The 14,400-nt window shown below is 41.5% G+C and overlaps 1 protein-coding gene across 3 annotated transcripts in view; it reads right to left on the reverse strand.

Moving 5' to 3' along the window:
- The window catches only part of HSPBAP1 (HSPB1 associated protein 1), a 50,609-nt gene that overhangs the window by 19,298 nt on the left and 16,911 nt on the right, over positions 1-14,400 (reverse strand). For all 3 annotated transcript variants that reach the window (XM_083745399.1, XM_083745401.1, XM_083745400.1), the window contains 2 exons: positions 9,341-9,525; positions 3,617-3,753 (listed from right to left, as the gene is read on the reverse strand). In XM_083745399.1, the coding sequence (XP_083601525.1) occupies positions 3,617-3,753; positions 9,341-9,525 (322 nt within the window). The remainder of the gene's footprint in view (positions 1-3,616; positions 3,754-9,340; positions 9,526-14,400) is intronic.

Below are 14,400 nucleotides of genomic sequence, written 5' to 3' on the forward strand. Positions count from 1 at the left end.
ATCTTGGTTATTCCTCCTCTCTCAGTTGTCTTTTATGCTCACCATACTTTAGTCCAAGGAAAGCAATCTGTCTATTTAGACACCCAACTCTCATAAAATGCCAGGGTGGTGCATAGACCCCCATTGCTTGAATTTCCTGGCTCTGCCCTTGGCGGTATGGGAGTTTAGCACAATATGAAAATCCTAGCAAGTGCATGCTTCTTCTCTCTTTGAAGAACCTAACAACATAAAGCAAGATTTTTCTGTAGGGAGCCTGCTGTCTAATTTACTTTCATGTTCAGCCCAATCCTAGCAATTGGGGGAAGAGGCCATAGAACAAATGCCTTCCATGCAGAAGGTCCCAGGGTCAATCCTGAACATTTAAAGTCAAGAGCTTCAGAAGTTGTGAAAGGCATGTTTGCCTGAAACCCTGGAGGGAGTCAAAGCAGATATTACTAGACTACAGTATAAGGCAGCTTCCTATGGTTCTGCTGCATGTTTACTTCTAAGTACATTTCTCGTTATTTAATGAGGCTTTGATCCAGGTAAGCATGGATAGGATTGCAGGGTTAGTGAAACATCCAAGTTGATTTCAGAGATCTTGGGAAACAGGCCTGCAATCCTGTTATTAAGCTATTTTAAAAAATGTGTCTCTGTGTGTTTATCCATTATGCTGAATTGTCAATTCACAAGGCAGAGCAAATGAGCACATAAAAAAGTTTTATAAGTAGAAAAGTCTAAGTGATGGAAATAGTAAAAGGAAAAGTAATTAAAATAATAGCCCATGCAGCAAATTTATGGAATTTAAGAAGAGCCACATAATCAACAAAAGAGGGATGCTCTCACATGTTTATTGACACCATAGACAGGAAAAGCAAAAGGCAATCTGATGAGAACAATTAAAGCAATTGGCACTGCCTGGCTTTCAGATCCAGGCTGTCTCCCTTTCCTTCCTCCTGCGCAACCATCATTTCATTGCCATACCCCCCAGCTTCTATACCATTTTCTTCTCTAGCGATTTTTTCTATTATTTTGTGCGTAAGGTATAGTTTTGGATGTTGTAAGGAGAAGGGAGGAACAAGAAAAGAGTTGTAGCAGTCATCTTATTCAGAAGGTGGCCAGATGATGGCGAAATGCAAAAAAATGTGAAGAGTCCCAAAAGGATTTCACTGGACAGGGTGAACGGGCAATAAAATGGCAACTGACGTGCAACACACAGAAGAGATAGAAATCCATGTTGCAGCCACACATGAAGTACTATGTCCTGTTACAGTTCCCCCATCTCATTAAAGGGCAGCATAGAACTGGAAAATGTTTAGGAAAGGATGCACAAAATAAGCAGGAATTTGGAGCATCTTTCTTATAAGGAAAATGCTAAACTGTTTGGGGCTCCCATACGCCTTCTGATTGTGTGGAGGCCATCTAGTATGAATCAGCTATGACCGTTAGTGAAATTGCAGCCTCTCTCTCTCTGATCTGGCTACATAACAGACTGAGCTTCCTTGTACCAAACTATCTCCTGCCTAAGTTCTGGTATCCTGCCTATGCTGGAAGCAAAGTTGTCTGTGACAAGAGATAGGGTCTTCTCCATGGCTGCACCCAACTTATGAAATAGCTTGCCCCATAACACCCATGTGGCTCCGTCTCTTCTGGCAGCACTTAAGATATAATACCTATTACCATCTAAAGAACTTCCCCGTCCCCATAAGACCAGTAAGCACCAAGTCTAAAATAATTCAACAGAGCATGACTCAGCTATAAAGAAAGAACTTTAGAATGCACTGGTATAATTCCATGAGGCAGGTATGCGCAGAAAAGCAGCACCTCTGTATTGGTGTGCCAGCAGGATAAGTACCGTATTTTTCCTTCTATAACACGCAGATTTTTTCTTCTAAAAAGGAAGGGGAAATGTCTGTGCGTGTTATAGAGCGAATGTGTGGTCCCTGGAGCCGAAAAAGCATGCAAAAATCAAATCGCGGCGCTGCACGCTGCACGGAGAAGCGAAACCTGAAAAGAGGAAGCGGCTGCTTTCCTGCATTCTGCCTCAGGGTCTTACTGCCCACCCTCCTCTGTTTCGTTGCTGTGTTTGCTGAAACGGAACAAAGAGCAGGGAAAGCCCCTCCCCTCCAGGCAAGCTCCGGTGCTGCTGGGGGGGAGGGAGAGAGAGGGGGGAAGGGAGAGAGAGAGGGGGGAGGGGGAGGGAGAGAGAGAGGGGGAGGGAGGGAGGGAGGGAGGGAGGAGAGAGAGAGAGAGAGAGAGAGAGAGAGAGAGAGATGGCTGGCTTGGGTGGGGGGAAACTTTTGCCTTTCTTTCCTCCCTCCCGTTAAATCCCTCTCCTGCATTCTTAGCCAGCTGCTTCTCTGCACACCCCTCTAATGTCCCTTCTTTGTTTTTCCTTCGCTCCCCACTTAAAATGTGGTTACAAAGCATGGATCCTCAGGATCTTTGCATTGGGTCACCCCAAATTCACCATCAGATCACATAGCATGTCCATGGCTACAGCCTGCCCCCCAAAAATCACGCACCCACTGTTGCCTGGGGCTGCAATGGTGCAAAAATGTGGTTAAAAAGCATGGATCCACAGGGATCCTCAGGATCTTTGCATTGGGTCACCCCAAATTCACCATCAGATCACATAGCATGTCCATGGCTACAGCCTGCACCAAAAAAATCACGCACCCACTGTTGCCTGGGGCTGCAATGGTGCAAAAATGTGGTTATAAAGCATGGATCCACAGGGATTCTCAGGATTTTGGCATTGGGTCACCCCAAATTCACCATCAGATCACATAGCATGTCCATGGCTACAGCCTGCCCCCCCCAAAATCACACACCCACTGTTGCCTGGGGCTGCAATGGTGCAAAAATGTGGTTAAAAAGCATGGATCCACAGGAATTCTCAGGATTTTGGCATTGGGTCACCCCAAATTCACCATCAGATCACATAGCATGTCCATGGCTACAGCCTGCCCCCCCCCAAATCACATACCCACTGTTGCCTGGGGCTGCAATGGTGCAAAAACGTGGTTACAAACCATGGATCCACGTGGATCCTCAGGATCTTTGCATTGGGTCAGCCCAAATTCACCATCAGAGCACATAGCATGTCCATGGCTACAGCCTGCCCCCCAAAAATCACGCACCCACTGTTGCCTGGGGCTGCAATGGTGCAAAAACGTGGTTACAAACCATGGATGCACAGGGATTCTCAGGATTTTTGCATTGGGTCAGCCCAAATTCACCATCAGATCACATGTCTGTGGCCACAGCATGAAGCACAAAAATTATACATCCACTGTTTCATTCAGAATGTTTTTTCCCTTGTTTTCCTCCTCTAAAAACGATGTGCGTGTTATGGTCAGGTGCGTGTTATAGAGCGAAAAATACGGTATATACACTCGGTATAGCTCTTTACTCCAAGATTAACAAGATATTTCATATAAATAATATCAAGAGAAATTCATATTGATTTTCTCATTTGAGAACATTACTATTTCTTAATAAGGAGCCCGGGGCTCTTCCGATCACGAAAAGCCTGAGAAAATTGAAACATCAACTAAACATTCAAAAAGAAGGAATCATCATCAGGAATCAATCACATTTGGTTGCACAGATGGCAATGTATAGTTAATGTTACCTTCCTTGCACTTGTAGCACTAAGTTGCACCCATAGGAGTCCAAATGACAAGGAGTGTTAGCTCTTGCTGAGCCAATCCACAGAGTACTTTCTCTTCCATTTCTTTCAGGAAATCCAAAGTCGGACCATCTTATGTCCTGTTGAAAGGATACACTTCAGGTAAGGCAATCATGTTTTGAATATATGTTGTGTTACTAAGCACCCTCCACCTCTTGGATTTTTTCTCATCCTTTGTGGGTATAGCATCTTCAGAAAGCTCTATCTACTCTTCTCCCCACCCCCATCCCCCGATTAGATTGCCATAGGGTATATGTGCCATTAGAGAGATTCACTGAAATGAATCAGAACTGAAAAATTATGTTCAATAGGGCTTACCTTTGAGCTGACAAAGCTAAGGGAGCCTTGTTTAGGGAAACAGCTTTTAAATCTGGATATGTACACTTTACGCCAGTCAAATCATTCTTTGTGGCCTATCAAGTGGTGGGTTCAGAGGGTGATTCACCAAGTGGCAGGTTTCCTCAATGTAAGTACTGGCTAGGGAGTTAGAGGCGACCATTTAATCATCATTTTTTGTACCCGATGTGCTGTAAAATTCTCAGTACTTGACAGAAGAATACAGATGACTATGCTATCCAAGAAAAAGAGGCGCCATCCCAGGTAACTATTCACAAGTATGGACTCTCTGACATCCTGTCCTGTGGCGAGGATAATGTTTACCACATATTCTTTGGAAGGAACAGGATATCCTGGTACGTTTAATCTATCAGTCAAATGAACAGACAAACGGATTGGCTGTTTCCATCTGCTACCACTGCACCAACGTCTGGCCAACCTAAAGGGCATTAAGTTTTATCTCACTATTCCAATAACACTCTTTGTCTGAGGAAACAAATAATGGATAGTAGCCATTCAATTTTTGATACTACTCAACCTTAATTGGTTGAGCTCCAATCTCTTATCCCAGGTATTGGAGGGGGGCAAATTTGTCACTACATTGAGGGCTGCATGCCAGCAGGGGGGAGGGGCCCAAAGCAAAAAGTGTGCAGGCCACTCCCCCCACCTCTCGTTGGACTACAACTCCCATTATCCTTTATTACTGGTCATGTTGGCTAGGGCAGATGGAAGGCACCAGGTTGGGGAAAGTTGGAAGAGACCTTCTTTCCAGTCACCAACCCCCTAACCTCAGGTGGTAGGAGACCCAGAGAAGTGCCTCAAATGATGAATGTAGTGTTCATGTCACAGAGGGCAGTAATTTAGTTATGCAGAGAACAATATACCTAGAATTTGGGCTCCTTCAAAACAAACAATGGAATCTACATGCCATGAAGGTTTAAAGGCAATTCATGGCATTTGGGTTGCTGATGTACAGAAATGAGGGTCATTTCATTATTTAAGCAGCCATTAATTGAACTTATTGGGAAGAATTTACATTTGGTGCTCTAACCAAAAAAGAAGGGTGCAAATTAATTGTCCGTGAAAAGTAAAAATAGTTCTGCTCAGATCCTTTATCATTTTATGTAACAAATGCATAATATTTACTTTGTAAAATCTGTTAAACTGGAAAAAAATATAATTCTAAGTTATCCAAACTAACCCAGTACTTATGTGAAAGGAAAATGCTTGAAGTGTCAGCTCTTGCCATACTCCAGATTTATTTAAGAGGTGTTTGTGTGCTTGATCTACATATCTAATAATTTTTGCATACCTGGACACTTTTTGCCACTCTCTGTGCTATCCTGGCTGGTATAATTAATCTAATGGACAGTTGATTCAATGCCAAATCACCTAAAACAATGGCTACAATTTGTCCAAAAAGACAGCTGATCAATTACCAATTTGTTCAGCAAGATAGTCAAGTCAGTGGTATATATCTAAAGAACAGAATAAAAATGATAACCCTCCTCAACTACGTAAATATGAAAACACATTGTGCCAAGTCAAAGCCAGGGGTCCACTTATTTCCATGCTGTCTTCTTCAGCTGGTGATTGTTCTCCAGGGCCTCAGATATACCTCTCTCCTATGCTATTATCTAAGATCTTGTAACAGGAGAGGCAAGTGACTGAACCTGGATCCTTCTGCATGTAAAAGATGGGTTCTACTGCTAAGCTATGGACCTTCCTTCATATAGTTGCAGGTAGCATATCCATCCAGGGGTACTAGCATGCTGCTTATTCATTATAAGCCATGGTTTATATCTCACCATGGCATGGAAACACAAGCATTATACCTCTGTCTTGGATTTTGTATGTAATATATATGTACATTCTGGAAAACATCACTACCAAATAGCATCAACTTTATTACACTGTGCAGCAGGAAACACTTCTGGCCTCTGGGCCACAGTCTGGAGAAACACCAGTATTGTAGATCCCTCCTCTACATAACAGAATTCTCCAACTTTCTTGGTCCTAAATGGTTTGGGAGCACATTATCTATATGAACTAAGATTGACTGCAGAGAACCTGACTGCAGTCCTACCAGCCAGTTAGATTGCCAATCAGAAGAGACAAGGTGTTTTCATTCATAGACTCATAGAATTGTAGAGCTGAAAGGGAATCCACAGGTCATCTAGTCCAACATGTGTAGAGCCTTACATTTGTCCCTATTGAAATTCATTTTGTTAGTTTTAGCCCAGTCCTCCAATCTGTTAAGAACATTTTTAATTCTGATTCTGGCTTCATGTTTGTAGAACTCACTTCCCCAAGAGATAGATCTGGCTCTTTTCCTGCTTTCCTTTAGGTAGGCCTAAACAATTTTGATCTACCTTTAGTTAAAGAGCTTGGGTTAGTTTAAACAACTATGACTCTTTCGTCAAACTATTTTGTAAGATGGCTTTAGTGGGATGGCTGGCCAATTTCTGTGTGTGCTGTTCTCTTATTTTTAATATGTTAGATGAGAAGTGAGTAACCTCTGAGTTGTGGGCTAATTTGGCCCATGAGGCAAACAACACGATGTGTGGCATCAGGCATGAGCCAAGTAAAGACGTGGTAAGACTGGGAGCTTCAAGTGCACTCCTGATTGTTTCTTGGCAAGCAGGGCTTATTGACAGCTAATCGCCACTGTCAGAGAGCTCCAAGGGGATTGGTTGCACTAGATCCTGCTCGCCTGTCAAAGTTAGCCAGTGTGGGGTAGATGAAGTAAGGATGTGGCCTACTGGCCAGATCTAGTGCCTCACCACGGTTGTTAAACACAGATGCAATTTCAACATTTGGTGACCATATGCCATTTTGGGAAAATGTTACATTTTGAAAGGTGGCTTAGAAATCTTGAAATAAATGAATAGTAGTCCAAGCTTTTGCATACTAGAAACATTCAGTAAATCCTAAGATAGCACATCTTTTTCTGAAATTCAATCCTTGGGAATCGTCAAGGTGAATGATAAGGTTCCAGATGAATGAAAAAACAGTAGGGGGTTACTTGATTTACTGAAAGAAAAACTAAAGCCTAATACAAACATTTGTCAGAAGCTTCAAGAAGCCGCAAAGGAAAAAGTTGTGCTCTAAGCTTTCCACAGTCATAAAATTTAAAGTGATAAAGTTAAGGGTAATAACCATTCCTATACTTTAATCTCACACCTAAATACTTTCTGAATTCTGCCACAACTTAAGAAGAAAGAGAGCGAGCTTAATCAATATTAGATTTTTAAAAGAGGGTTCTTTTTTAAAAAAATGTCGCAGTCTCAGTAAATACCTGACATGATTATGGGGAAAATAGTTTTTATCCAATGAACTGAAAAGAAATTGCTAAGTACTGAAATCTTGGCACAATGGGCTGCTCTTTCTTTTACAGTAAAAAGATCCACAGCTAAAAGAAATGCATTTTATAAGTATCCCAACCATAACAGATGGCACATTACCTTCTGAATTACATTTATTTTGCTTGCTGCTTACAATAGAGCTAATATACCCATATGTCACTTTAAGAGGACTTATTTCTATTTAAGCTTCATGTATATATCTTGCCTATGATTTATATCCCAAAATTCTATAATGTAATATCAAGTGAACAAAAAAAAAAATCCTGGATGATGTGAGATACTGCTCATACATTAAAATAATGGAATCATTACCTTAAGTCACACAACTGTAAATGATAAACAGCACAATCTAAATTTCAAACAACTTCTAAATGGCCCTATTAATCACTATAAATAAAAAAAGGGTAGATGGCCTTCTCGTACCCTTCAAATCACCTTAGAAAACTATCTAAATAAAACCTAAAATAAACAGCAGATACAGATGGGAACTTATAAGAAAACCCATCCATGGCTGAGAAGTCTTTCTTGGTATCTGGTCTGGACTTTTAAATGGGGCTTCATGCCATGACTGAATGAGCTTTTGGCCTCATCATAGGCCTATTCAAGCCTCCAAAAGAATGCATGATTGCTTAAACCAGGGAGAGGCAATAGGCACCCATAAACAGAATTCAATCCAATATCCCTGGGCACATTGAGTTTTCTGTTCCACCACAGACTTTTTTGTGCAAGGGGGTTGCAGGAGGGAGGAGAGGAAAGTTCCATTGCACAAGGAGAAGTCTGTGGTGTGAGCAGAACTGCAATGCTGGATACAACCCTAACCACACCTACATGTATATTTGTGAATATTCCCCCCACCACACACATCAAACTCTTACTTATGCATACAGTGTAACGAAGACCAAAAACACATAGTTATACAAACAAGTCAATGGCACCCCAACCCTGAATATTTGGTCAGGCAAATCTGTAACTATTTTTCTTTATTGTTATTATTATTCTTTTAAAAAACCTTGATACTTCATCTCTCCACAAACTGTAATGATACTTAGCTTTTATACGGTGTTTTTGACCTTTCAAAGAGCATCATATACAATTTTACAGCAACCCTATAAGGCAGGTCAAGCAATACTGTATTATTCTTATACGCTGCTGAGGGAGATTAAGCATGAGAAAAATAGCAGCTTGGAGACCATCTAGTGAGGTCATGGTGGTGAGATCTGAAACACAGACTTCCCAATTCACAGCAAGCGTGGTGTAGGGGTTGGAGTGTCATACTTAGACCAGAAAGAACCAGATTCATATTCCCACTTAATAATGATGCTCACTTGGAGATTTTGGCCTCGTGATTACCTCTTAGCAAAACCTTCACAGGGCCAAATGAAGGCTGAGCAGTAACAATAGTATATACCCTCTTGAGCTCCTTGAAGGAAAAGCACACAGGTGGTGCTGTGGGACACAAGTGGAACTGTTCTCTAAACCACTGAGCCTCTTGGGCTTGCCGATCAGAAGGTCGGGGGTTGGAATCCCTGTGATGGGGTGTCTCAGCTCCTGCCAACCTAGCAGTTCGAAATCACACCAGTGCAAGTAGATAAATAGGTACTGCTGCAGCGGGAAGGTAAATGGTGTTTCCATCATGGTGTTCCGTTGCATCTGAAGTGGTTTGGTCATGCTGGCCACGTGACCCAGAAAGCTATCTGTGGGCAAATGCCAGCTCCCTCAGCCTGAAAGCGAGATAAGCGCTGCAATCTCATCGTCGCCTTTGACTGGATGTAACCATCCAGGGGTCCTTTACCTTTACCTACACTATCTTGAGCTCCTTGAAGGAAAATCAGGCTAAAAACATGATAAATGAAATAAAAATTACAGTATGCTACACTAGTTACTGGTTGTGTAAGAACCAGAAGATTCCCTAGGTGTTTTTGTATAGTTTCGACATGAGAAGGACAAAAAGAGGTTAATAACGCACCTGGAAATTTTCTGGCTTGTCTTCAAATAGCCTAGCAATATACTTATAGTCAGCGTAAGTCCAGTATTTACACAACTCATAACCACTGAATGGTCCACAGGAGCGCAATGGCTGTTTCCCACTCCAGGCCAGAAACTCTTCAAGTGTAGCTTCCACGTAGCTGCATTCCGTTTCAAACAGAGGAGCTAAACCAATATAAGCAGAGACAGCATTACATGCACCCTGAACACAATGCCAATAATAAAGAATAGATATGGAGCGAGGCAGTTTAGTAGATAAAATAACTTTTGTGTCTCAGCTCAGACTGCTGGTTAAATACAATATAAAGCCACAAATGAAATTACAGCAGCTTGAATGTCTCAGATGAAATGCAGCACAAATGACAAACTCTATGACTAATTCCTTAGGATTGATGGTCACTCTGAATTTTACTCTGTTGTTTGTATAACTAGAAGGGTTTGTGTATCTAGAGGCCTCAGCTTCCTAGGTTTCCCTTTCTGAAAAAGTAGCTTTTCAGGGAAAAATGTCTTAGGACAGGTAAACACACAACTGCTTTAAGGAACAGGGGCCCTGATCCATTCTAAGGTCCACAGCCCCCAATCTTAAAATGTGTAAGGCTGGCTATCCAGAAGCATTGTGCTTTTTTAAATATTCCAATTCTCAGAAGACTCTGGGAGAGTTTAGAAAATCAAATCCTGGCTCAGTGAAATGAGAAATGAATTCACCTTTCCCCCACACATGCAGCCCCTTCTGTCCTCCCTTTGTGTATTACAGAAGCCTGTAATTAACCATAGTTTTCCATTTCAAGCAAACTGGGAAACGATGGATAGCTGAATACATCATGTCTTGTTTGCTTGCACTGCAAAGGGAGAAGCAGAGCAGCTTTATGCCCTTATTGAATCGAGTTATAATTCTCCAAACTTGGTTTCTGACTGGGTCCCAAAGAGCTGCTGGTATTCAAAGCACTTGGACACTCCCATCGATATCCGACCCTCTTACTTTGAACTGACTTCTTTCTTTGCATTGTCACAAACCGCTTTTGAAATTTTCATTTATTTCAAAATAGGGTTGCCGTGTGGCTGGAGCTAATGTTTGGGAAACACCAAATTAACCCATACAAAGTGGTAGCCAGATACAGTGGTACCTCGGGTTAGAGACACTTCAGGTTACAAACGCTTCAGGTTACAGACTCCGCTAACGCAGAAATAGTACCTCAGGTTAAGAACTGTGCTTCAGGATGAGAACAGAAATTGCGCAGCGGAGGCAGCAGGAGGCCCCATTAGCTAAAGTGGTACCTCAGGTTAAGAACACTTTCAGATTAAGAACGGACCTCCAGAACAAATTAAGTTCTTAACCCGAGGTACCACTGTACTTTTCTGAAAGGAATCAAGTTGGAAGAGGCTTCTGGTGTTAGCAGAGAAGCCCCAGTTCATATATTACTTCTCCTGTGTGGGCCTATTTTGTGGGGTGGATTTTTAAACATATGATCAGGGACTCAGTTTCAACTAGTAGCGACTAACTCATCTTTCTGAGAAATACTTCTTTTCCCGACAGCAGTGATCAGCGACATATTGTTAAGCTTGCAAATGGAGCTGTTTAAGGTGTCAGGATTTGAACAGTGCTGGGCTTGTACACTGTCAATCATGTCAACATTTCAGCATGTGGGGATTTGAATACTTGTGGAGTACATAAATAGAGAGGCAGGCAGACAGCCTTGCCTTTTTGCCTAGAGGAGAAAACACTGACTACTGCCTAGCTGAAAGTTAGTCTATGTTGAAAATAGCCCATGTTCTTCATTCGCTCCAGTCTTGCAGATATGTATTTTTTCATGTTGTAAGCCACCTTGAGCATGGTTTGAACTGTGGGAAGGCGGCATACAAATAAAATTTTGTACATATGCATGTATGAGTGAGTATCTGCTAACTCCTCCCACTTGCCATCTTGTGGCCAAATTTGGGCACCATGGCTTCACCCTCAGCCAACTTGTTTCCTTCCTCCTTGCTCTGTTTACCATCTAGCTTGATGAAGCATTCTGGAGGACTCAAAAGGTGACATGCTACTTTGTGACATTTCAGTTGGCCTAATAAATGGTATTGCCCTAATACATTTGGAATGTTACTATTTCTATTCCCTCTGAAGCTCAAAAGGCAGAGCATGATTTAGAAACTGATAAGATTTTTTTTATTCTTTTAAACCCTCTGCATAACCTCTTGCAACTGGCTTGCTATTTTATCACTTTTCTTACAGCCAGTCTGAATTTACTGGTTTCATGTCTTTTTCCAAAAGGTTATACCTTAATTGTGAGCACATAGGGGCAGTTAACAGAACGAAAACAAGAATGGCCTTTCTTTTCAAAATGCTATTAGTGACACAGACAGTTTCATTGGCGTGCCAAAACAATTCTTTCAAGGTAGTTCTTCAAAAGGTATATTCACAGAGCAGGAATCCTTTATTGGAAAGATAAAGGAGCTGTTCAATAGGAAAAGAAAACAGGATGACCATCATGGCTGACTTTCAATGAGGACCCAAAATATATTATGAAATATCTCTCTCTCTCTCTCTCTCTCTCTCTCTCTCTCTGTGTGTGTGTGTCTGCGTGTGAAGGATCATAAGCACCAAAATGAAGGGCTGCTACTAGCAGCATATATTCTTTGGTTTCATTTGAGGCCAACTGCCTTCCATGTGATTCAAAGGCACTGCCATTCTGTTGCAGTGTGAACCATTCATCTTTGCATGCATAGATGAGGGTGCATGCACAGATGGAAGCTGCACCAACTTTAGGAAAGAAACCATTGGGCAAAAACATCCCTATCCCTGCCTTGATGTGAACAATGGCATGAGAAAGCAACTTGGAAATGCAGTGGAAGGGTTACAACCTCACATGGATTCAAGCCACTAACGTGAACACAGCCTTACTCCCATCAGTGCCATCTAGTATGGACAATGATCAGCAATGATGAGAGTTGTAGTCCAACAACATCTGGAGGGCCACCTCAACTATATAGATTTGCATTATATTATATGCACCGGGAATGGGGAAGAGGGTAGTTAGGCAGCACATTAAAAAACCTACATTTGTATGGAATCAATTTCTACATCTTGTTTCTGGCAAATTCAGTCACAATTTTTCATCATACCACACGGGACTAAAGGCTGCAGTATTCTATCTTGCACTGTGTCACATATTTCCTGTGGCTAATCAGAAACCTTCATTTCTCATCAGAGCTTGTCCTTGCACCAAAAAAACACACCATAATATATGAAATTATATACTGGACCGAAACCATTATTATTGAGGAAAGCAAATTGCAAAGGACTGCATGAATGGCAATGACAGAACAATCATTTAGCCTTCATTCCAGTACTCTTCTACAGCTGCTTAAATATGGACGCCTTTCATTCTTACAAGCAAGTCAGTGCTCCGAGGGCATTCATTCTTCATTGCTCTGACTGCATGGGAATTGCTACCATCACAAGCTCATACATTTCTTCTAATTTCCTTCAGGCAAAAGAACAAAACTTATTGTTGTAGTTTTCTATATGGCCAGCTAGGATATCAGTTTCTCTCTCCCCCCCCCCCCCCCATTCAGTTCACTGTAAGGTTTATTGGCTAAGAATGTAAGACAAACTTGGCGATCAGAAATACAAAAATTGGCTTGGTGCTGTACTAAGACCTTCTTCAGAAATCGTGACCATACCTTAAATAATAAAATTGTGCACATGTGGTTTCTAGCAAACAAGGGATGGAGGACTAGTGACCCCCCCCCCCAGGCGAAGTAACGCTCCAGCTCACATCAGCCACAGTAAGCATGGCTTATGGGCAGGGACAATGGAAGCTGTATTCCACAACATTGTGGAATGCTTTCCCCAGGGAGGCTCACCTGACACCTTTGCTTCATATATTTAGGCACCAGGTAAAAAAATCCTCTTCTCCCAGGCCGTTGGCTAATCAAACAATCTATGTGACCTTTTAAATTGTGTGTGGTAGGGTATGGGTTTTGTTTGTTACTACATTATTATTTGTGTTTGTGTGTGTGTGTTTGTGTGTGTGTGTGTGTTTTTAACTGCAAACTGCTCAGATGAAGGGCAGAATAGAAATTTAATACAAAATGATAATGTGTAGAACCACAGGTTCCCTGCCCTGGCATTACATTTTAGCTTGGTTCAGATATGCCCTGGGTGTACAAGGTACGTAAGACAGGGCAGCAGCTGGAAACTTACCACATACATAACCTTTAACGTGGGGGGAAATGGCCTATAAGAAAAGGCCTCACTCATGTGAGTCACCTCCACAACCCCCACAAAAGGATTGGGGGTTATTCCTGTGTTGCACCAAATTTATAAGTTATGGATCTGGGCTATGTATGATATCAGCCTTTAGATTAGTTGCATTCATTTTCTCCCCTCTACTACAGTTCAGTGCTTGTTATCGATATAGAACCATGAATGCAAGACACATCACTTTGTGAAAATATGAGCTGATTAAGGCGATATTACCCCCCCCCCCCAAAGATATATATGACTATTGAAGGACATTCAGATACATGAATTAATTTGGCAAGGACAATATTCTCATATAACTCTGGTTCTTTCTGAGATAAGCAGGGCAAATATTTGGAAAAAATCAAGAAAAATCTCTCACTTGGATAGTTTATTGGAAAAATCCTCACTATTAATGGAAAAGGCAAAAGGCTGTATAGCTGGTTCCATTATCCCCAATGCAGAAACTTCGATTTAATTTATTTTTGATTCAGCAAGAAATACAAAATTATTCATTAGGCGCTTAGTGAATAATTAAAAGCTATCACCAGTACAGTCAGTCGATCATAATGGAATAACTAAATCAGAAAAATGCAGCTATCTTGGAAACATCAGCTCATTAAACTAAAATAAAATAAAATGAAAGGAACCAATGGGGCAGTCATGTCCTTCACAAGAACTGACATAAAGACACTGTGTCAATTACATATGTCACATGTTTTTCTAGGCTTACTTTTTCTTGGCTGTAGAAAGACACATCTTTCTAGTGGGTGTGTAATGGGTTTCCCCAAAGATACCTC

Source organism: Podarcis gaigeae (genome assembly GCF_964106915.1).
Source record: "Podarcis gaigeae genome assembly, chromosome: 1".
Taxonomy (NCBI): Eukaryota; Metazoa; Chordata; class Lepidosauria; order Squamata; family Lacertidae; genus Podarcis; species Podarcis gaigeae.